Genomic DNA, 23,979 nt, shown 5'->3' with positions numbered 1-23,979 from the left:
GGAGATGATCAAACTGTGCTGCCTCCTTCCCAGCGGTCTCTCCATACTTACAGGGCAACCGTGCCTGCATATCCGGGGACAGCAGAAGCCTTTGCTGAAGGGCTCCAGCAGTTGCAAAGTTGTAGCCTGGCAAGGTGGGCACAGCGGAATGGATGTTCACGGGCTTCATCATGCCTCCTATGGCGCCTGTGCCCATGGTGCTGGTTGACTGCTGGGCTGTAGCAGCTGGACCCAAAGTGTTGGTGGGTGGCAGCTGCTGTCCAATGGGGGAAACACCCACGGTGCTGATGGGCGGTGGCGGCTGCCCCACAGAGGACACACCCAAGGTGCTGATGGGCAGAGGTGGCTGCCCCATGGGAGGGACACCCAAGGGGCTGATGGGCTGGGTGTTGATGGGCTGCTGCTGCCCCAAGGACGTGATGGCTAAGGTGTTGATGGGCTGCTGCTGCCCCACAGGGGCTGGCAGTGCACCAGGTTTCAGCGAGGAAGATGCTGTGGTGGCGGTGGGAAGAGGAGATGGCTGGAGGAGGGGTCGGGGAGCATTTGGGACCAGCTGAGCTGCAGTCATCGCCACAGGCAGGACTGTGGAGAAATGGGAAAAGATTACAGATTTGTAGTGTCTCCTAGTCTAGCCCTGGTCTCATTTAAAAAGAAGAAAAGAAAGGAAGAAGCCATTGTTTTGTTCCCAGTGGCATAAAAGAAAACTTTTCTCACTATATCTCTGCCTTTACTAACCCTTCCAAGCAATACCCTCTTCTCTCTCATTCAGATGCAGGATTGAAATTGTTCCAACACACAAAATCGGCACATTTCCCCCCTGCAACTTGCAAGGGCTACTAGCTTAAAAACCCCTTTTTTTGATAGCGAGAGATTTGACACCCCAATACAGAATACTTGTATGCCAGAAAGGTAGATACGTTTCAGGCAGTAAAAATTCTTAGTACATCACTGTAGAGAAGAACTTGAGATGCCAGGGCTCAATTGAGAAAGTGAATTAGCTCCCAGCCCCTTTTCTTCCCTCCCCGTTACCACTGCTTTGGGACCTCTGAATCTTACCCTGTGGAGTAGAGGCCTGGCCTTGCAGCAGAGCAGCAGCTGTGTTGTTCTGGCTCAGCGTAGGCACTAGAGTCTGGGTCTGTGGTCTGATGGAAGGCGGCACTGGTATTGACATGGTCACTGGTGAGGAGGGCAAAGGGATGGGCATGGGGAGAGAGACCGCAACAGGGAGTGTGGGGGGCTGCACTGGTCCTGGCAAGACTGGGCCCGGGTGTTGGATGGGGGCCAGAGCAGGCGTCAGTGTCTCTGGAAGGACAGGGGCAATGGGCTTTTGCAGAGGGGTTGTGGGACGAGGGCTGTTCACCAGCACCACAGTTCGGTTCTCCGGCTTGGGCACTGGCTGCAGCATCCTGTGGGTAGGGAGACCGATTTAGAACTAACACAATGGAAATCCTCTTCTCACAAAATCTGTGTTCTCTACAGCGAAACTCCTATTAGGCAAATCTCAAGCACAACTACTTTACTTTCTCTGCCTTAGCCAAAGGAATATTCTGAGTCAGGATCCTGGGAAGTCACTAAGGTGAGGGCTTTGTGATTAGTCTGTGTTCTGCCATGCAGCTGGCAAGAGGCAAAACCTGATGTCAGCCTCTTCTCTGTGCTAGAAGGCTTCCTGCATTCTCCAGCAACGACCAATCCAAGGACAAGATAAAACGCTTAATGCTGCTTTTCTAATACTAGCAGCAACATTATGGGGTGTGCAGACTTTGGGCAGCAAAGAACAAAGACTGTTTTAATGTTTGATGTTTTGCTGTAGTTTTATAATTTATTGGAAGCAGCACAGAGTGGCTGGAGCAACATTAAACCACTGCTGGAAGCTGCCCACTATTGAGAATGAGAAGGATCACAGGTACCTGTTAACTTTCATCTTGACCGGCTTGGGTCTGGGAGGAGGGTCTGGGGACTCAGCAATCTCTTCAATCAGTTTCCTTGTCACCTTCCACTTGGGCAGGAAGGTGTCTGTCTCATAACGGGACACACGACCCTCCAAGTTGATCAGATCGAAAATGCCCAAGTCCGCATGCTGTAAGGAGCAAGGCCCATATGCAGGAAATAAGCACAGTCCCAATTATAGGGTCTGGTCACCCTAGGTACTTACACATACCCCTTCTTGCCCCAAAGACAAATGATCTCTTGCCCAACCTGGAGCATCTAGATGGAGCATTTCCCTCTCCTACTAGACCAGAGAGAGAACAAACTTGCCTTGAAAGGGTCGTTATCAAGGGCATGGAGGATGAGGGAAGCTGTGTTGAAGCAGATGCCTTCTGTGATAAATGGCGAGTGGATTGGCCGTGGGTCAAAGAGGTTGGGGTGGTTGCAGACTTTGCGGAGCTGCATCAGGATGTTGATGACGCTCATGAAGTGCCCCGTTGCCAATGTCTCCTTGGTGCTAAAAGAGAAACCAGCCACAGGGTGAGCCAGACTCAGAGGTGCCAAGCATCAGAATAACAGCTGCTGATGTTAAAGAGGAATGGCATAAAGGATGGCTTGTCCAGGGCTGAATAACCAAAGCCAGAGAATAAAACACTAGGCTCATCCTCCAGAGCGCCTGCCCACCAGCCCTCTAAGATCCAGGCCACTGAGAGCCAAGCAAGCCCTAGTGCAGCACCCCATCCCGCCCTCCCCTCAACTAGCTTTCTGTACTTACGTAGCCTGGGCCATGAAGTCATCGTAGAGATAACGCTGGCGCTTGGAAAGCCGACACTTGATGACATGTTCGTATTTCTTTGGCATTTGCTTCTCTACATCCACTTTCACCCTCCGCAGCAGGAAGGGCCGCAGCACCTGGGGAGGTGGAGATAATCAATTCCCATTCGCCTTCCAACCATGCCAGCTGCTCTCTGTACCCTCACCCCCACCCCGCTCACCTTGTGTAGCCTTTTCACCAGGTTCTCATTGTACTCCTGGCTGCCCTCAATCATGCCCGTCAGTGGGTTGGAAAACCACTCCTTAAACTCGCGGTGGGACTGGAAGACATGGGGCATCAGGAAGTGCATGAGGGACCACAACTCCATCAGGCTGTTCTGGAGAGGAGTTCCGGTCAGAAGAAGCCGCCTCTGGCTGGAACAGGAATATGACAGGACAGTGAGAACCTCTGAGAGGGAGGCGTTCCCCACCCTGCGCCCCATCACCTCAAGCCCATCACCGCACACACCCTTACCTGTTGAAGTTTAGCAGAGACTGCCAACGCTGAGACTTGAAGTTCTTAATGTTCTGAGCCTCGTCCAAGATCAGATACTTCCAATTCTTGCGTCGAAAGGCCTGGTGGTCCTGCAGTACCAGCTTGTATGAGGTGATGCAGATATGAAAGGCATTGGGCTTGGTCCAACCCTGAGTACAGACAGTGAAGGCTTACAATTGTGACCAATAATGCCAGAGGCACCTAGCTCAACAGCTGTAGACCTGAGGCAGGGAACTTCCAGCCCTCTCTGAGTTTCTTATTTTGATAGTTATTTAACAAAATTTATATACCACTTGATTGTTAAAAAACAACAACTTCTAAGCATTTCACAAAGATAAAAAACACATTAAAAATATTGATAGAAAGCACTTAGAAACATATGTTTAAAAACATTCAAAAGAGATATAACACATGAAACATTCTACATGTCTGAATTGGCTTGGGTAAACAAAAATGATTTAAGCAGGTGCCAAAGAGTGTATAGAGGAGGGTCCTGCACTACTTATTTAAGAACGATACCGATCTAAGAACCCCTTATTTCAGCCTTAAATCCATTCCAGACTATTATCAAGTAATTTGGAGACTAAAAATAACTAAAATTCTTTAATATCTCTACTTAGGGTTTCCCTACCTTATGTTTCCTGGAGTACCAAAGAATTGAGCCACCATGTCTTATTCAGAGAATCATAGAAAAGTAGAGCTGGAAGGGACCACAAGGATCATCTAGTCCAACTCCTTGCAGGGCAGGAATCTTTTCCCCAACATGGGGCTCGAACCCATGACCCTAAGGTTAGGAGTCTCCTGTTCTACCAACTGAGCTATAGAGGTGGGCTTCATATTCCTTTGTCGTGTGCCAGCAAAGAAATACGATAGCATGATTTGCCCATGTTTCACCAACTGGTTCCCCCCCCCTCCCCAAAATGAATAGACACACAAATATAGTTACATACAATACAAATCAATTCTGGAGTACAACTTGTGCCTCTTTTTACAATATGAGGTTATCTCTATCCCCTGGACTCATATGACACATACTATTTCAATACTTTCTTTCTGTGCTTTTGGGAAATTATGCTAGCTATATGTCTTCTACTGCGAGCCACATACGGATCAGAGACTGCATTACAATTACCCACAAACATCATCTCAGTTTCCTTAAAACAGATCTCTTATTAGCACAGCGTGACCACCAAACCTACCGTATTTTTCGCTCGATAACACGCACCTGACCATAACACGCACATAGTTTTTAGAGGAGGAAAACAAGAAAAAAAAATCTGAATGAAACAGTGGATGTATCATTTTTGTGCTTCATGCTGCAGCCACAGACATGTGATTTGACGGTGAGTTTGGGGTAGCCCAGTGCAAAGATCCTGAGGATCCATGTGGATCCATGCTTTGTAACCACGTTTTTGCACCATTGCAGCCCCAGGCAACAGTGGGTGCGTGATTTTTTTGGTGCAGGCTGTAGCCATGGACATGCTATGTGATCTGATGGTGAATTTGGGGTGACCCAATGCAAAGATCCTGAGGATCCATGTGGATCCATGCTTTGTAACCATGTTTTTGTACCATTGCAGCCCCAGGCAACAGTGGGTGCGTGATTTTTTTGGTGCAGGCTGTAGCCATGGACATGCTATGTGATCTGATGGTGAATTTGGGGTGACCCAATGCAAAGATCCTGAGGATCCATGTGGATCCGTGCTTTGTAACCATGTTTTTGCACCATTGCAGCCCTGTTTTTGCATCAGATCATTGCTATGTGATCTGATGGTGAATTTGGGGTGACTCAATGCAAAGATCCTGAGGATCCATGTGGATCCGTGATTGGAACCACGTTTTAAGTAGGGAGGGAAGGAAAAACATAGAAAGGATAAGGAGCGCCGAAAGGGGTGTGCAGAGAGGCAGCTGGCTAAGAATGCAGGAGAGGGGTTTTACCGGAGGGAGGAAAGGAAGGCAAAAGTCCCCCCCCCCCACAAGCCAGCCAGCTCTCTCTCTCTCCCCCCCCCCAACCTGCATGTTGCCTTCGAGTCCCAGACGCACGGAGAGGAATTAGAAGGAAGGACTCTGCTTTCCACTCTGCTTGCCTGGAGGGGAGGGGTTTTCTCTGCTCTTTGTTCCGTTTGAGCAAACACAGTAAGGAAACAGAAGCGGGTGGGCAGTAAGACCCTGAGGCAGAATGCAGGAAAGCAGCAGCTTCCTTCTTTCCTCCCTTCTCCGGACGATTTGATATTTGCCTGATTTTTGCCTTCACTCGCGCTTGTTAGCTCCAGGGACCACACATTCGCTCAATAACACGCACAGACATTTCCCCTTACTTTTTAGGAGAAAAAATCTGCGTGTAATAGAGGGGAAAATACGGTAATTTAGCACCATACAGTACATACTACCCAAAATAATGCTAATAGTATAGTTTCCCACTTTGTAGACTAGCCACCCTTTTTGATTTACTTAGAAACAGATGGTGGGGGAGGGAAATCTTTTAAATATTTTATCAAAGGACCCATAGAAGTAAGAATGTTTCCCAGAGGAAAACAATACCCAACATTACATTTTTTCAACCACAAAGACCCCCCTTTTTTTGCTTATCTGGAGGTATAAAACCATTTACATTGTGAGACACAAAACCCATCTCTGGTCCCAGCTGCAAAGCCTGAGTTCTCTCACCTGCCGTTTTAGCTTACGCTCCTTCTGTGCCCCGTAGTAGGTGAGGATCTTGAAACTGGGGCACCAGCGCTTGATCTCCATCTCCCAGTTCAGTATCACGCTGGTGGGAACGATGATCAGGTGGGGGCCCCAGCTGCCTACAGGAGCACACAAGCACAGCAGAGAAGCTTCCATGACTCTGGAGACCAAGGCTGCCTCTGTGCCTCACTCCTCAGCCACATGCCCTCCCCTGAGCAAATCCAGCTCTCTCCCCTCCAGAGCTTGCTCTCCATAGCCCATTTGTCCCCAGAATGGAGCTGTTAAAGCCAAGCTGCCAAAGGGAACAGTGACCACTAAAAGCACCGAGAGCATGAATTTTGTTACTCCACATCTTAGGAGGTTTAAGATGTCATCTACTGCTTCTAGCAAGGAGCCCATCCTCACCCTCCGTTCTCTTCTCAAAGTTCCTGACCCACCCTTTTCGCAGGCCAGATGCGCCAGCAGCGAGATCGTCTGGATTGTTTTGCCAAGCCCCATCTCATCCGCCAGAATACCATTGAGTTTCTTCTCATACATGGTGACCAACCAGTCCAGACCAATGTGTTGGTATTCTCGCAGTGTCCCACGCAACAGATAGGGAATAGGCGTCTTAACCTACATGGGAGAAGGGCAATATAATTTGCCTGCTTTATTCCAGTGCAATCCCCTGCAGATTCCCTCTGACTCACCTGCGTAGTATCCAAGGTATAACCTTTGGGTTGCAGGCTTTCCGCTGCGGCTGCTATGTCTGTGATCTCCTTCTTGGGCCCTGGGGCTGGAGTCGAGTCATTGTCTCCCTCGCCACCACGATCCTCATCCTGCTTCAGAAGATACGCAACACCAAAGTCCTCCTCCTGGCTCACAGAGGCTTCTTCTTCCCCGCCTTCCATGGCATCCTCTTCTTCACTTTCATCCTGCTCACTCTCCACCTCTTCCGTGGAATCTGAAAGAACTAGCAATGTCAGGACAAAAAGCAGCTGGCAATTTATTGCTATCATCTTTAAATCAGTGCCTTACAAACTACACTGCTCTATTCAAGAAATCATTTGTTATGTGCCACAAACTCCATCAAGACAAATGCAGCATGTTAAGTTGTTTTGGGGACAAACATTTCTTCAAAAACGACGTCTGATCCCAAGACTGAGGCAAATACTTGAGGACACCTGCTAAGAATACCTTCGGCTATAAAGGGAAGATAATACAGTGGTACCTTGGTTTTCGAACAGCTTAGTTCATGAACTTGGAACCAGAATGCTGCAAAACTGGAAGTAGGTGTTCCAGTTTTCCAAAAGTTGTTTTTAAAAGTCTGGAACGGATTAATCTGTTTTACGTTACTTTCTATGGGAAAACGCGCCTTGGTTTTGAAAGCTTTGGTTTTGGAACAGACTTCCACAACAGATTAAGTTTGAGAATCAAGGTACCACTGTAATTACGTTTAAGATTCAATTACTTTCCAAAGTTACAAGACCCATTCCCTTCCTTTATACCTGACTGGCTACTGCTGTCTTCTTCCTCTGACTCTTCCTCATACTCAGAAGTGCTGGGCTCCGAGGCCTCGGATGACGTGTCCGACTCCTCCATCTCAAAGTCTGAGGTATAGGCGCCAGCGTATTTCTGCAGCAACTCATCCATGGGCAGCTCACCTGCCAAAGCGAAAGAAAGCACAAGATTATGCCCAAACACTAAGATAGATAGTTCTCTTCTCTGATCCCTGATCATATCCTGTTGAAGTGGCCCTCTGGTTCTGTAACTAGCTACAAATTACAACAGAGGGTTCCATCTTGGAAACCCCAGCCTAGGTTTTGGGTTCAATGACTTGTCATCATTTCTGAGCTCACCAAATCTTGTCCATCAGTTCAAATCAGTCCCCTTTTAGACTTATGTTGGCAAAACTGCTTTATCTTCCCATGGTTGTGGAAAAAAATGGAAATAGACATAGTGCAACCAATATAGGCCCAACTCAGTTCACCAACAAGTAAGGTTGGTCTACCAAGTCAGATTACAGGTTCTAGGGCAACTGGAAACACTTGGGGGTAGGGCAAGAAATACAATACTGAGTTGGGGCAGGTGCTTACCCTGGCCCTACGTCCCTTTAAGAGCAGAAATTCTGGGAACGATGGTTCACAGACCTAGCAGACATTCGGAAACACAATTTAGTAATAAAGCGAATAGTGTTCAGGGCCCAGGGAATGAAAGTCCTGACCCCCATTTGCCACCCCAGCCACCATCTGCTTCCGAACCTTCCTTGGCCAGCTCATCCAGCTCCTGGCTGTGATCCACATCTCCTTCCAGCTTTTCTTCTGCATCTATTGTTTCCTCTTCATCTTCAGCTACAAGAGGAAGGATGCCCTGTGTTACTGAATGATAGGATTCCAACGCTGGTCCCTGCCTCAAGTTTCCAACATGCTCAGTCAACCGCAGACCCAAAATAACAGGCTCACCTTCCTCCTCATTGGCAGTGAACTCCTCATCCTCTTCATCGGGCTTCCAGGGTTTTTTATTCCTCTGAGTAACGGGCTTTGGCTTCTCCTGCCAAGTATGAGAAAGGGCTTTCAGACCAAGATGGGAGGCCTTTAGCAGTGCATGTTACAGAAAGCAGGACAGAAATCTGGCAACAACTATTCTCAACTAACTTAATCTTTCCTGCTATCTACAGCTAGGCCCTTGCCTGTCCAGGCCCAGCCTGATCCATTGCCTGACTGTGTCCCTTTCCTACCTGCTGGTGATGCCCATTGAAGTGTGACTGAACAATGGTCAGAATTCTGTAGCTGCATATTCTAAGTAGAGTTCCCTACGCATCTGAACCCAAGACTTGCCCATAAACCAGCAGCACACCTTTAACTTCTTGGAAGTCTGTTTTTCGTCCTGCTCCTCTTCCTCTTCACTGTCACCCTCCTCCTCTTCATCATTTTCAGAACTAGAGGCACAAGGGGGAACGCTGAAGGAGTTCTCCAAAATTTGGGGTGGCAGTGACTGCAGCAGCTCTTCCAGGGGCAGTTCACTCTCCTGCTTAAGCAACTCAATCTCCCGTTGCTGAGTCTCTGAATCATTCCCTTCCTGCTGCTCTTCTACTTCGATAGTCTCCTCATCATCCGACTCGTCATGGGGTTGAAAATCCCCATCTGCCAGAGAAGGAAGAGGGGAGTGGTCAGACACAACTCCTTGGGGCTTACACAGTCTCTCCTCAAAAGAAGCACACATTACAATTCTACCATGTTTGGTTGGGCAGGAGGAGGGAATGGGCATGGAAGTTTCCCTCCTGCAATTACATTCATAGGATGTAAGCCATATAGGGGTACCTGTGTTGAGCTAGCCCTGGATGGGCTGGGGCTGGGCAGTTTCAGAGAAAAGGGTTGAGACTTTTAAGTTTCTGACCTTCATCCTCAGTGAGGTGACTGGGGTGCGGTGGGCTAGAGGCAGTAGAGCCCGCATGGGAGCCGCCGGTCTTGCTGGGAACGGGAAAGGTCTCATTGAGGCTCTGGGTCAGTAGGTCCGAGTATTTCTCTGTCTGGCCCACTATGAAGTCTAGCTGCAGGTCCAAGGCTTTTTTCCGTTTCTCCTCCAGACGTGATTGCTGCTTGAATTGCACAACCTGAGGAAAAAAGAGTTAGGGGAGAAGTCTCCAAGTTCATTCCTGCAGAATGTGCTGTGCTAGAACTTGCTCTTGAGTTAAAGGCAACATGGGCAAAGAGCTACTATCTTCTCTAAGTCTTCAGTAGCCCTGTGCACACAGTGCCACTCTTTTCTCTGCAACCTTAACCTTGCAAATTTTTCAAAGCTATTAAAAAAGCACTTTGTTACTCATGTAAAAGCAAAAAAACCCAATTCAGTTATTTGGAACAGTAACTCCAATTACAAGCAATAAAAGCAACTGATGTTTTGAGACAGAGCAGAACAATTCATTTCCCTGCTGTAGGAGAATAAACAAGAGCATAATTTGCCTCACCTTTTTAATATGAATGCAGAAGTGAAGAATGAATGAGAGTGGACATAAATATACAACAGACAAAACCTCCAACTAACTGCATGCTTTATGTGTTTGAAATTCTGCTTTGTTATACTTTATGTATTTTGTCTAAATGAAGTCATTCATATATGTGTGTATGCATGTATGTATATGTGTATGTATACGCATATATTAATTAGAGAAATTCCACCAACAAACTATGAAGGCAAGAGATTCAATCAACCCTTCTATGGATGAATCCACAGTATTTTTGATTAGGCAGAGTAGAGGCAACCAGCTCCAGACACCTGGCTCAAGGTGTGGCTCCTGTATTCAGGAGCAAGGCCTGCATGCTGCTTTTATGATGCCAGACAGGTTCCTCACGTACCTTCTCTACGTTGCTCCAGAATTGCTTGACCTCTTTGGCGATGGACGAGGCAATACGGCGCAGCTTGGCCTGCTCCTCCCGTTTGGCTCGCTCTTCTTTTTGCTTCTGCTCTTCGTGGTGTCTGATCACCATGCGCACCACCTGCAAGCAACAAAGGAGAGAAGGATCATGTTAATAATCACAAGTCTTCACAGATTTCCACGGCTCTAAACAGTCCTTCCTAAATGTGGGTCGTAGCTAGCTCCACTTCACTAAAGTGGATGGAAACCCTAGGGACACACATATTATATTGCTTTTCTACAACAGCACAAGCCACAAGCCTGAGGTGTTACAAAAGTGCACGATTACGAAATGCCCTTAAACCCAGAGATTGGAATGCATGAGTGAAAACTGACTGAAAGAGATGGGTTAAATGTTTGGAGATTGGCAGCTGTTTCCGTCAAACTCACCTTCCTCGCAACACCCCTCTTCCATCGGCGCTCCTGGGCAAAGTCAGCAGACAGCCACTGCATCTCCTCGCAAAGATAATCCCAGTGCACTTTGGGCCGGACTGGCTCAGGCACCTTCGACAGCCGTTTCATGGACCAGAACCCTTCCTTCTTCATTTCTGCGATGCGGTTTTCAATCTCTGCCTCCTGGAATACATCCCCCAAGTCAGTTAGCCCAAAACACTATATCCCTGTGAACTGCAGCTTGGAAGGACAAACTAAACAGAATGTTAACTTAGATTGTGTATGTTCATGCCCAACTCAAGAGGGCAGAAGGGGCCAAATGATCCCTGGACCCTGCGTGGCTTACATGCTTGGCCTGCTCAGCAATCTCCGCGTGTGTCTTGTCCCACATGCTTGCAGGGTCCGGGGAGGTGTACATCCCGGGCGACACAAGGGCTCTGTTCTGTGTCTTGGGAACATCAAAACCTGGGTGACTGTCCAGCGAGGAGTCGTGGGTGAGATGTGGTGGTGAGATGCTGCCAGTTGAGGCAGGTGAGCCCGAGGAGGCTGGTGACACTGGGTTACTGCCTGTCATTCTGTCCGATGCAGTCTGAGATGAACAAGAGGAGACAAACGAGGGTAGAAAATTATTATAGCAGCCTTAAAGGAACCCAACAGCTCTGGGGAGCTTGTCTAGGTAGAGCATCAGAGAAGAGCATCCCTTGTTCTGACTCTCACAGATGCTCTTTGTAGTACAATCATCCACATACTTCACTAAAGCAGTCAAAATTCATTCTGAAGACCCCTAATGAACTACAGTGCTTTGAAAAACTGTAATCCAGTAAGCGGCCTCAAAACACAGGGCCTTACACTGGGATTCCCCTCACCTCCAACTCTACCTGTGGTTGCAGCGCATGTTGCTGTTGGGGAGGACTGCTCTGCATTTTAGTTCTCTCTTGCTCTTTGCCTCTCGTCCCAACAGCTTCGTTTGCGGTTGTAGTGCTGGCTTCCTGCTCCAGTGCATGCTCGGAACCGGCCTCATTCTGGTCAGCCAGCCACTGGGACGAGCCGTCCAGCTCCTGGGTTCCTTGGCAGCCCAGCCTGCGCTCGGGACTGCCTGTCTCAGAATTATCTAGAGATTCATGAAGAGGAATCAGTCGCATTGTGATCAGAGCCAGACTGAAAAGAACTGAAAGACACCCACTCAAGAACAAGCTAAAGGAAGATTTTCAGAGGAAGTGAAATTAAACGTCAAAATGACATTAGCATGCCCTCTGCCTACAATTTTACTTTCCTTTAACACAAAGTAAAGCACTAAAAATTAAAGAAGGAAAATAATGCACCTGAAAAGCAGCTATTAAAGATCATAAATGTAAACCAAACAGTTCCCAGCTGATCAAATCTCATTTCTCACTAGGTTTTTTTCAAAAAAGAAGCTGTGAGTATAAATATGATTTGATTAATGATTACAGTGAAGGGAGGAGGGGTTCTTTTTTCCTTTTTTGTTGCTGTTGCCAAAATCAGGGGAGCCCCAGAAAAATTTGCTTGGGAGCCGGATCAGGCCCCCCCAAACTGGGGGTTAGCCTCTCCCAATTACGATATACAAGAGATCTGGTGGCAGAACCAAGTAGAAAATTAACATATCCAACACAGTAGCTATCAAAAACACAACAGCATTAGAAAATCTCCGTTGCTAAGTTTGTACACACAAGCAAACATTTTCTGTTACAAAATAAATGTTTGGGTAATGTGAAAAAATGTTTTCTCTCAAAGTTTGCATTTAAAACTTTAATATTTAGACACAAAAGCTGTAAACCCTGCCTACAAGTAGAGGATTCCCCTATCTTCCTCCACTGGATACATATTCTCCTGTTTAGTACTAAATGCCTAGACTTCCCAAAAATTTCCAGGGGAGCTATGAACAGATACTGTAAATTTTATTTCATTCCTTTGAGCTGCTTTTTATATCCCTCCATCATATCTCAACGAGCAAATTAAGTTTAGTTGTGGCCAAGCCAGATTCCAGTACATAATAAATTCTGGCCCATCAATATAGATGTTGGTGACAGAAAAAGCATTTTGAAAAGAAAATAAATCCCAACACTGAGCTCAGAAAAACAGCCAAAGATTTAGATTTGCTTGATGTTCCTGCTTAAAACCCTGTTGCCAATTCCCCAATGGTATTCAGTTTCACCTGTACCTGCGTGAGCTGCGAACTCCTCTTGCTTGTCAGGCTGAACTTCCAGGGTTTCGCTTTCCTGGGGAATACTACACCTGAAAAAAGATGGAACCGTTAGTCCAGAGAACATTTTGTGTGTGCACGCGTGTGGTAGATGCACAGCAACCTATTCCTTTAGGTAAGGATCATTCAAACTTGCTCTTGGGACCCTGAACGACTCTGCTAAAGGGTAGATCAAACCCTGTCTCTCTTTTATTGTTACGCAGACAGCATGGGAATAGCCGGCCCACGGGTTGCGGTGGAGAGTTTTACTGTACGCACCAGCTACCAAATTCAAGCCTATGAAAAGAGGCAGGAACCTGTTTGGGGTGCGGTTTGGTGAACCACTAGAATTATCTCACTTTCCCATCCACTTTACGGATTCTGAGTTGTCTAGCAGTGTCCTTTTCACTCACTCCCATGCCTAGGTATCCAGAGCCCAAAATCTTCTCAGTATCTGGGGACGACCCGGCTAGATGAGTGGAGTATAAATAATAAATTATTTTTATTTTGCTTCCTATGTACCCACCTTTGCTTCAGAAGCGTCAATATTCTGCACGTCACCCTCATATCATTATCCCAGGGAAGTTTACTTCCCTTCTTGGCTTCATTCTTTTGAGAGAGATCTACAACCCATTCATCCTGCAAGCTGAGATTTTGCAACTCAACTCTATTGCTATAGCGTCCTATTAACTCTCTGCTTCTATAGCTCAATTTTGTCCCTAGCTCATAAATAACCCACTATCTCCCAAACCTTTTGTTCCTTCCCTCTCACTCCACACTTAACCCAGTTACCTTGTAATTCTACCTCCCTGGCCTGACCCTGCTGGCTCCATATCCTGCTTCAGCCTCTCAGCCAGCCCCTGACCTTCTACTTCCAATCCTGACACAGCCTCACCCTCCACATGCTGTGCCAGCCTGAGCGCCCTCTGTTCAACCTGACCCAGAATGGAACTAGTCTTAACAGAACCCAATGGAATAGTATCAATGGGACTTTCAGCCACCTTCACTCCCTTCACATGCAAACCAGCTGGGCCTTCGCCCCACATTGCCCGCCTCATGGCATTGTACCTTTTAATTGCAATTCCCATTACCCCATCCCGCCAATCTTTCAACTCTTGCTTTCCTGTTAACAGGCCTGGACTTCGTCTCTCTGCCATAGAGTCAGGACTGTCTGCTTTTGAGCCACGAACTGTTACAGAGAGTCGAGACACTGTCTGCTTAGATCCCAACACGTCCTTCAGCCAGTGTACGTTGGCTGATTGGCTTGTAAGCCCATACACCCTTCTTCCCATCCCAGACACTGGTGGCTCAGGACTTGGTCCTGCTGACTTTACTGCTCCCTGACCTGTCACCATCATGTTTATTCGTTCTTTTATTCCAGCCCGCAATGGCCCTAAAGCAAGTCCATGCCCGGACCCAAGGCCTGCAGTCCAACCAGAACCTGGTCGTATTGTCGAATAATCTTGTGTCAGTGGCCTACCAAGCCATGGCAAGTACATTCCTTCTGGATGTTGCCTTGCTCTGTCATCAACATCCTTGGCCAGTATCTCCAACTCCTTAACTATCTGTTCCTGCCTCGGTGGTTCTGCTGGGGTCTGATCAGATTCCTTTCCTGCCTCCTCCATCACAGGAACCTGCTGAAAGCTCTCTATCCTGTTATCTGCCTCAGAGAAACATGACATCCCTTCCCGTCCAATTCTATACCCCATCATAACCACCGGCTCACCTACTTTAACCCTAATTGCACGAGACCTCAATTCAGCTGATCGTGTCTCCCTCTGATCTAATTCACCCTTTCCCAGTTGCGTACGAGCCTCCTTAATCATTCCCCTTTGCTGAGCCATTGCTGTTAAACTGGTAACAATCAACCCTGGAGCCCTGTGGTCCAGCACTCCACGACGGAATCCACATGAGCGTGTTGCCCCTTGATGTGGTACCAGTATTGGCCCTTGCCGTAATCCTGCCAACCCTGAAATTATTTTCCCCTTCAACTTGCGACGTTCCTCTTGACTTCCTATGGCAGTGCGCTGTGACAAATGTGATGACAGCACTGAGGAACCTGATTTATTCAATTCAGCCACCTTCAGGCTTGGTTCCACTTGACCTTGGGCCAGGTTCGTATCAGATGCCAACCAGGTGACTCTGGTATCTTCTTCACTTGGTTTCGCCCTTTGACTCAATATCCCCTCCCTGGAAGGCACGCCTGCCATCTCCTGAGTTGGTCCTCCCAACTGTTCTTCTAATTCTGGGCTCCAAACTAGTGTCTTCTCCTGAGAGGGTACCTTTCTTCCCATAGTACCTTGATGCTGCTCAGTCAACGCAATCTCACCTACACTTGTAACCTCCACTACTGGTCCCTGAAATGGTTCCACCAGCACCTTAGTATCACTCTGATCCCTGAATAATGCCTCTCTTATTTCTCGAGATTCCTCCCTAGTAACCCTCTCAGTTGAACCCAACTGCTTGGCTTCTCCCTGATCAAGTCCTACTTGCTCTTTTGTCTCCCTTTGTTCTGGTTCTGCTAGCTCTCCAACTTTCTCCTGACTAGTTCCTAGTTTCACCTCTTCTCCAGGCCCCATCTCCTGACTTTGCACAAGTTCTTCCTCCAGGCCTCCAGTTTCTTCTTGTGCTCCAGCTACTCTCACTGGTGCTCCCACCGCCTCCTCCCTTCCTTCTTCCTGACCCACTGCACTCATCTTTTCTGTTTCCCTCTGAGCTGCTCCTATCACTTGCTCAGCCACATCAAGAGCCACGTGTATCATATCCTCCTTGACAGTCACCTCCTCAGTCTCTACCTGACTTGTCACTACTAAACCCTCCCCCTCAATAAATGCTACATCTCTCTTTGAAGTTGCCACCTCTGCCTCCCTCTTATCTTCCCCTTCCTCCACTGTGGCTACCATACTGCCAATCTCATCCTGACTTATCCCAGCCAAATCCTCAACTTGCTTTTGATCTTCTACTGATTCCACATCTTTCTCTGCAGCCACCTCTTCTGCCTGCTTTTCATCTATTCTTGGTGATCCCTGATCCAGTGTTGATGCCATACTTTCTTTTTCAGTCTTACCCTCAACTTCTCCCTGACTTGCCACCACCAAATGCTCAGCCTTCTCCTCAGCTGCACCTGCCTCTCCCTCAGCAATCACCAACTCTGACCCCCTCAGATCTTCTTGTAGGACTTCAGCTTTAACTTGATCCATTGATGGTGCCACCTCCTCTGCTTCTCCCCTGCTTGACTTCACCAAGTCTTCAACTTCCCCCCAACCCTCTGATGATGCCAAATCTCCTTCCACAATCATGCTTTCAGCCTCTCTCTGATCTACTCCAGATACCCTGTCTTCCCTTTCAATTTCCTCACCAAGTCCCTCCTCACCTGGTCCAACTGTCATCTCCGCCTCCCTCTTACCCAAAACTGGTTCCTCCTCTCCAGTCAACACCTCAATTTCCCCCTGACCTAGTCCTACCAACTCCTCCTCACCCCTTGCTAATATTGCATCTTCCTCTGCAGTCACTTCCTCTAGCTCTCTCTCATTTACATCTGGCACCTTCTCAGTTTCCTCATAGTCAATTGCAGGTGCCACATCCTCTTCCTTTCCAGTGACCTCTAGGATCTCCCCTTGACCCAGTCCTGACAACTCCATTTCTCCATGATTATCTGTTGATTCGCCTTCTTTGTCACTCTCTCCCACCTCCACCGACTCTGGCATCTTTTCAGCCTCCCCCACTGCCTCATCTTCCCTGACAGTTGCCTCAGCTTCCCTCTCTTCCAGTTCCATCAACTTTTCCTGTTCATCTCCCTTTTCAACCCTCTCTCCAGAATCTACACGGTCCTCTTCTACCAAATCCTCTTCTTTCCCGTGGTCCGGCCCTGCCAACTCAGTCCAATTTCCCCCCATTTCTAGAACCATTTCACCCTCTCCAAGCAGTGTTTCTTCCTCATGAATAAATTCCTGAGTCTCCTGCTGATCCATTCCTTTTCCAGTCTTCCCCTCAGCTTCCCTCTCATCTGGGCTCCCAAAAACACTGGTTTCCTCCTGATTTGGTTCTCTTGACTCTTCAACTTCTTCTTTCTCTCTATTACTCTTAAGCTGAAGTTCATCAAGAATCACTGTCTCCAACTCTTCTGCTTTTCTCAGATCTGGTTCAATAATTTCCTCAGCCTCTTCCCCAGACATTCCTAATGCCACTTCTCTTTTCAGTGCATCCTCAGCCACCCCCCTATCCAGTTCTGCTAAGGGTCCAAATGTATCCTGGTCTGGTTCCATCAACTCTCCAGTAGTTGGTGCTTCATGTTCTTTTTCAGCCTCCTCTTCTGCCTCTGAGTCTTTAGCCTCTCCCTGTCCCACACCTGTCTCTGGAAGCAATCCAGTTATCTTTCTCTCTGCCTCATTGGGAGGTCCTTCTACTGTGGTCTCTTCATTCACTACAGCCTCCTTTCCCTTCCTATCATCCTGAGCTTTAGCCTGCCCCTCCTCAGGCTCCATGACCACATTAACCTTTCACTTATTTCTGGTCTGGTTTCTTGCAAAACTTTGATGGTGCTAAGTAACTGCAACCCCCTCCCAACTTTTCAAGTATTATCACTAGCCACTCAAACCCTAGAGCAGTGCAACTGCTCAAGTCCCAGATGATACCCTAATACACTTTGAACTTGCCACCCTTTCTCAGAACCCTTGCGCCCCGCTAAAAATCAATCCTTGTATCCGCAATCCTGTATTTATTCATTCATTGCACCCTAATCGCAAGCGATTCCCCCTCTGACGCCTAGTTTCTTTCTTTTTCAGCACAAGTTCGATTTCCCCCACCCTTTAACCCCTTTGTCACCCTTTCCCTCCCACCTTTTCCCTTTGACCCCTTGACCCCGCCCCGGTTTCCCCCAAAACCCTCCCTCCCTCCCTCGCCCTCCCTCCCTAGTCCCCCGAGAATCCCCGCTCGCCCCTCCCCCATCCGCTGAGGAGTAAGCGGCCGTTGGTTGGTCGGTTTCGCGGCGCGCGAGGAAACGAGGTGACGGGGGGGGGGGGAGGAGGGCGATAGGTGAAGTAATAATAGGCCAGCATTGAGAGCGGCCGTTGGCTGGGTAAGCGCGTGCGGCTCCCACATTGGCTCCTTTCTCTTATTTCCCGCCCCGCCACACTCCATTAGTGCGCCCTCTATAGGCAGGGGAGGGAAATGACCGACGGGAGAGAGGAAGGGACGGGGGAGGTAAAAGGCCGCGCGCGCACGCGCGACCACCGGCAACCAGGCACACACGCGCGCTCTTATCTGTTTCCTCACTTTTCCCTCCCGACTCGAAGCAGAGACTTGCACCCTTCCAGGGAGGTGGGTGTGAGCGAGAGGAGTAGAGCCCCGGCCGGTCCGCCATCTTACCTGGGTGGGAGGGGGGAGGAGTGAGGAGGGAGGGGAGGCGCCTCCTGCCCCGCCTCCTCCTGCCGCCGCCTCAGCCCCAGCGCCGCCGCCTCGGCCGGAGAGAATCCGCCGCCATCCGCGGCCCCCAAGCCTCTCCCGCGCGACTTCTCCCTTTGCGCGGCCTTCGCCGGTGCTCCTCGGCACGTCGCCCACCCCTCCCACCCGGATGCTGATCCCTAACCAGGCCCTGCCGAGCCAGACCCGACCCGCCGCGGCAAAATGGCGGCCGCCACCACCAAGCGCCAGGGCCAGCCCCTCCCTCCTCCCACCGCTCCCTCCACCCGCCGGCCTCGGCGGCTAAGTCTCGCGAGAGCTCGGGTAACGCGAAGGAGGGTGTGCGTGCGTGGAGAAAGAGAAAAGAAACTCAAACCCAAAGTGTCTCACAGGCGCGTCGCGCGGGAGGACGGCGTCCCGGCGAGAGGCCGCGGGCCAGAAGAATTGCGGAAGACGGCGCTCTTCTCCCTCACAATCAGATAGAGCGGGATGTGGGACTGCGAGCCCGCGGGGCGAGGGAAAGGCCATCGCGAGTGAAGGGCATGCTGGGAAATGGAGTCCTGGGGGATGCTGGGGGTTGGAGTTTCCCTCTCTCTTTCGGACGGAGGGAGGGAGGACTCGATTTGTCTTTCCTCAAAAATTCTTCCAATTGTTCGCTGGGCGGGCTGGCGCGGCTATTCGAAGGTGCTCAAAACAAGATGCACATCGCGCTTATGAATGGGAAGAGGCAGCTTTGGCTCGTGAAAACATGCACTTCCCCTAGGACTCGCAGATACTTCGGACGCGACTTTGAAAGTCAGGAAAGTTTCAATGAATATTGTTTACATGGGAGGGTGCTCGCACCGTCGCGCGAAACGAGGTTGACAAGACGTAGTTGACAACATTTCGAGCTCATTTCAAAACTTCTAGTGCGCTGATTTTACAGGTGATAAATCTGCATTGGGAACTCCAGAGCTTCAATGAGTTTTGAGTTTGAAATCATGATTTCTACAAAGGGAACAAATTCCAAATTTTGACGTTAATGCAAAAGTGGGCCTGGCTAACTTGGCAAAGGAAGGGGAAAAAACTCATTGGCATTTAAAGCAAATATGAAAGTTATTTCAAAACCAGTATTTTCATTTTAGATGTAGTATAGACCTTTTCATGTTCATGTGGTCGAGGCTATATTCCTACACACACAGTTGGCAGTTGTTGTTGTTGTTTAGTCGTTTAGTCGTGTCCGACTCTTCGTGACCCCATGGACCAGAGCACGCCAGGCACCTCTGTCCTCCACTACCTCCCGCAGTTTGGTCAGACTCGTGTTTGTGGCTTCGAGAACACTATCCAACCATCTCATCCTCTGTCGCCCCCTTCTCCTTGTGCCCTCCATCTTTCCCAGCATCAGTGTCTTCTCCAGGGAGTCTTCTCTTCTCATGAGGTGGCCAAAGTACTGGAGCCTCAGCTTCACGATCTGTCCTTCCAGTGAGCACTCAGGGCTGATTTCATTAAGAATGGATGCGTTTGATCTTCTTGCAGTCCATGGGACTCTCAAGAGTCTTCTCCAGCACCATAATTCAAAAGCATCAATTCTTCGGCGATCAGCCTTCTTTATGGTCCAGCTCTCACTTCCATACATCACTACTGGGAAAACCATGGCTTTAACTATACGGACCTTTGTTGGCAAGGTGACGTCTCTACTTTTACAGTTGGCAGTAAACCCTATTGAACTTAATGGATGTTACTTTTGAATAAGCATTTTAGGTTCATGCTAAAGCCTTCAGCTACCTGCTTATAAACTCATTTTTACCTGTTCTTAATTATGTTTTTTATTACCGTATTTATTGCTTTGATAACTATAAGTCATAGTTAATTTCTAAATAAAATAAGGGGATGACACTTACAAATATTTGCTCTTCTTCACTTCCATTCTAGATAGATGGTTCAGGGTTGGGCCTGTCCAACAGACATAAAACAATGGGGACAGAGACAGACTATATAATGCAATGTCTACTTGACTTAATATGCGAGAGGCCTATATTCCAGTCCTACCTCTGCCATTGACTAATTGGCTGCAGTGGAAAAAACAAATACTAACGGCTAGCTAGGACACCCTCCCACTTATTCTGAGGATAAACCAAGTTAATGCTGCAGTCCTAAACACACAGGATTTTTAGCAAAATTGTAGCTATATTGAGTACTAGCATCTTTGATCAAGCCAATTTGTTATTGTGAATATATGGCAACTTTTAATTTATTTAAACCACTATTCTGTGTAGCAGGAATAGCTAACCTGCAGCCCAAGATTCCTCTGTATTTGTCATTTTTAAATTGTAAAAAAAATTTTTTTGTTAACTGCTTCCATAGGTCCCACTGTCAGAAGCGATGACAAGGGAGAGAAAATGTGTCCATCTGTCCGTCGTCCCCCCCCCCCCGATATTCCATGAACCCATGGAAGTTTTGGACTTCTGGATTGGAGTGCAGCTTGGTAAGTTTGTGTGTGTGTGCTATTTTAAAAAAACCAGTTAAATCTAAACTGATAACCATACAATGTTGCCTTACATTTAAGTCAAACTATAGGTCTAGCATGAGGGAAGTGGGTGGCGCTGTGGGTTAAACCACAGAGCCTAGGACTTGCTGATCAGAAGGTCGGTGGTTCGAATCCCCGCGACAGGGGAGCTCCTGTTGCTCGGTCCCTGCTCCTGCCCACCTAGCAGTTCGAAAGCACATCAAAGTGCAAGTAGATAAATAGGTACCACTCCTGAGGGAAGGTAAACGGCGTTTCCGTGCGCTGCTCTGGTTTGCCAGAAGCGGCTTAGTTATGCTGGCCACATGACCCGGAAGCTGTACGCCGGCTCCCTCAGCCAATAAAGCGAGATGAGCGTCGCAACCCCAGTCGGCCACGACTGGATCTAATGGTCAGGGGTCCCTTTACCTTTATAGGTCTAGCATGACCTAAAGCATTAGTTCTCTATCACTGCTGTACGTAGCTCTGCTTGTTGCAGACACAAATGCAAGCTTTGGTGATTGTGTTCTGGAACTAGCTTCTGTTCTTAAAACAATTCATTAAAATGCCTTCATCTGTGACATGTTTCTTTCAGATAACTTTTATTTTCATCATAAAAGGGAAAAAGCCACACATTCCATGAATGACATCCAGTTCTGAAGGAACAAATGGAAACATATGTAGAAGAACTCCTGAGGATGTATTATGAGGACAACACCTCAGAAGGTTTTTACCAAGGGTTTATAAATTCATTTTCACTATACAATAAATTGTCATAGGATGGTATCCAATTTTAGTCACACATAGAACAAGGTCAGTTAAATCAATAGACCTAACTTGGGACTAGGTTGAAATCTGTGTTGGGAGGTCTAGAAATCTCAGTGGATATTCAACCCAGAAATAATGTTTATCTTTTGTTATCAACACCACTGAGTTTAAAGAGGATGTACAGTTTAAGATGCAATACTTACTTGGGAGTAAGTCCCATTGAATTAGGACTGTAGTATTAGCAGCTTCGGGATGTTTGCATGGCTATTAAAAAACCCCGCAGCATTCCTATATGCGATAACTACTTTCCAATGACAGCTATCATTTGGAAACCTCTTGCTGTAACTTTTTTCACAAGTATTACTTTTGAGACCAGAAATTATGTTATTGGGAATATTTTGGCAACATACTATAAAAGCATCAATATTTACTAAATAATCTACGTGTTACAGTGCATATTCTGATTACAAAATATGGGAAGAGTCAGTTTGCCTACTCTGAAGGACTGGCTCCCATTTGACAAAGGTCAGTTAACAGTAAAAATCACTTGCTATAAACTACTACAGGGATTCTGTTTTTTGGACAATTGGGAACCTTTATTGATCTACCAGTTTTTTAAAAAAAATCATACGAAACAGCTCATCAAGAAGATTGGACATTAGAGATCCATCTCAGTCTTCTGGGTAATTCTGTACCACCCCAAAGAGATCATGTATCTTTGTGTGTTAAAAATATAAAAATAAAACCATTTTAAAAAGCTGGGAGACACAATCCCAAATTAGATTGAAAACTGCAGGATTCCTGATTTCCTAAAAGCTTTTGCCACCCAATTCAATTTGTGAATTTGTAGACTGTGGAGTATAAAAGGCAAGAGTAAGGACTACTACACTTTTCCAATACTTCATATTCCAGACCTGAGCCTCAGTCCAAACTGAACCAGGCATGTAGGTAGGTTTTTTTGTTTGTTTTTATGTATAAAAAATAAAAGTAACCTAGGATATAGCATTTGGCTAGTTGCACTCATTTCTGCAAAACTGATCCCTGCATCATCTCCAAGAACATGATAAAATCTCTAAATTTGTGGCCTGGCAGTGGAAAGAAAAGTTCATTCTTATTAAAGTGGTTTTAAAAGAGATTTTGGATTCTAGTCATTGTCACTCCAGATTCTTTGCTCCCTTCTGGTTGGAAAGAGACAGCACCAAACATTTAGACTACTAGGAAGCAGAAAAGTAAAAAGCAAACTTCACAGACAATAAACTTTCAATTTTACCTACCTCTTCCGTCCTATTCTTATCACAGAGATTAAAAAATTGCTGCAATGGAGAACTTTTGTGAAAATACAAGGAGTATAAACCAAATAATATATATGTCACTTAGGTAATCATGGCCATTCAGTATTTAGTGAGATTTCCAAGGGATTGCAATGAACAAGATGTGGCTTTTGAAGTGAGAATGGAGAAAAATAAGGGTGCAGCCTGGTACTAGTCCCGGCCTGGCTCGTTTTTGGCTGTAATGCCACATCTTTTATCACTTTTCCCCAGATTCTACCAAAGCCCAAACAGCCTATGGCGTTAAGGTAGGGTTACCAGATGTTCCCGTTTCCCGGGGACAGTCCCCGGATTTGCAAATCAGCCCCCCTACAAAATCCATTGAAGATGAAAAGTGTCTCCAGATTCATTGGAAAAAACCTGGTAACCTTACGTTAAGGAGTTGGAAGGGATGTGAAACAAAACTCCAGAATCAGAGATCTCAGGCTGGTGATAGCCAGGGGATTTCCCCAATGACAACAATTCCACACTGCCAATCTAGTTTTATAATATACCAGGACGGTACAGGATTTGGAGATGTCTGCCCCTTCTGTGTACTTTCTCAACATTAGGAAGTGTTTGTGGTAGAGGTGTCGAAGACTGACAACTACTGGTTTGAAAGCGGATTATGGACGGGTCCCTTGCCATAAGCAACCAGGCTACAAGCAGCACCAATGGCCTACTTCCTCCTCCACTCTCATTTGGCATGATTTATCATACTAGGGCAACTCATAATAATGAGAATCCAGACTTTAGGGTGAAAAGAGAAATCCTTAGGGCTTTTAGTGCTGCTTAGAGCAACAATCAAATCTAGCTCAGTGTTCAATAGTGGCTAGCAAAGTGAAATACCACACTTGGGTGGGGAAACCTCTGGGTATGACTGGTAGGGGTTACCTGTAGACCTGCCCAAATTTACCTTAGTGTCTTGGCATGGCTTATAGCAATGCAAAGTGAGAGGCACCAAAACATACTTTGTCCCAACTTCAAAGGAGTTACGAAGTCTGTCATGTAGGTATCTTGGACCATTTGATTTTGCCCAACTCCCTGGCAGGTGTTAGCTTTTAAATGGGCATTTCTTAAGTTGCTCTCTGGGGTGTGGGATCATGCTTTGGAGAA

General features: G+C 47.2%; 1 protein-coding gene and 1 long non-coding RNA gene across 8 annotated transcripts in view; one reads left to right on the top strand and one right to left on the bottom strand.

The window, feature by feature from the left end:
• The window catches only part of SRCAP (Snf2 related CREBBP activator protein), a 34,891-nt gene extending 16,065 nt beyond the window's left edge, over positions 1–18,826 (bottom strand). The window contains exons 1-22 of one of the 7 annotated variants that reach the window (XM_053363449.1): positions 13,433–13,652; positions 12,886–12,959; positions 11,573–11,817; positions 11,053–11,295; positions 10,704–10,889; positions 10,255–10,395; positions 9,296–9,512; positions 8,756–9,042; positions 8,362–8,449; positions 8,161–8,250; positions 7,408–7,563; positions 6,610–6,863; positions 6,358–6,535; positions 5,903–6,039; positions 3,215–3,384; positions 2,922–3,114; positions 2,702–2,838; positions 2,257–2,443; positions 1,908–2,077; positions 1,057–1,406; positions 429–582; positions 52–386 (exon numbers count right to left, since the gene is read on the bottom strand). In XM_053363449.1, the coding sequence (XP_053219424.1) occupies positions 52–386; positions 429–582; positions 1,057–1,406; positions 1,908–2,077; positions 2,257–2,443; positions 2,702–2,838; positions 2,922–3,114; positions 3,215–3,384; positions 5,903–6,039; positions 6,358–6,535; positions 6,610–6,863; positions 7,408–7,563; positions 8,161–8,250; positions 8,362–8,449; positions 8,756–9,042; positions 9,296–9,512; positions 10,255–10,395; positions 10,704–10,889; positions 11,053–11,295; positions 11,573–11,817; positions 12,886–12,959; positions 13,433–13,473 (4,033 nt within the window). In that variant the 5' untranslated portion in view covers positions 13,474–13,652. The other 6 variants (XM_053363450.1, XM_053363451.1, XM_053363452.1 and 3 more) reach the window with 6 other exon arrangements.
• A 1,898-nt stretch (positions 18,827–20,724) lies between these two features.
• Positions 20,725–22,691, top strand: LOC128400937 (uncharacterized). The gene is made up of 2 exons (XR_008327396.1): positions 20,725–20,784; positions 21,409–22,691. It is a non-coding gene; the product is annotated as an uncharacterized LOC128400937 (long non-coding RNA).
• Positions 22,692–23,979: the final 1,288 nt, after the last annotated feature.

Source organism: Podarcis raffonei, chromosome 13, assembly GCF_027172205.1.
Source record: "Podarcis raffonei isolate rPodRaf1 chromosome 13, rPodRaf1.pri, whole genome shotgun sequence".
Lineage (NCBI taxonomy): Eukaryota > Metazoa > Chordata > Lepidosauria > Squamata > Lacertidae > Podarcis > Podarcis raffonei.
Note: the sequence above shows the minus strand (reverse complement) of the source record. Positions and strands in the feature narration are given on the sequence as shown.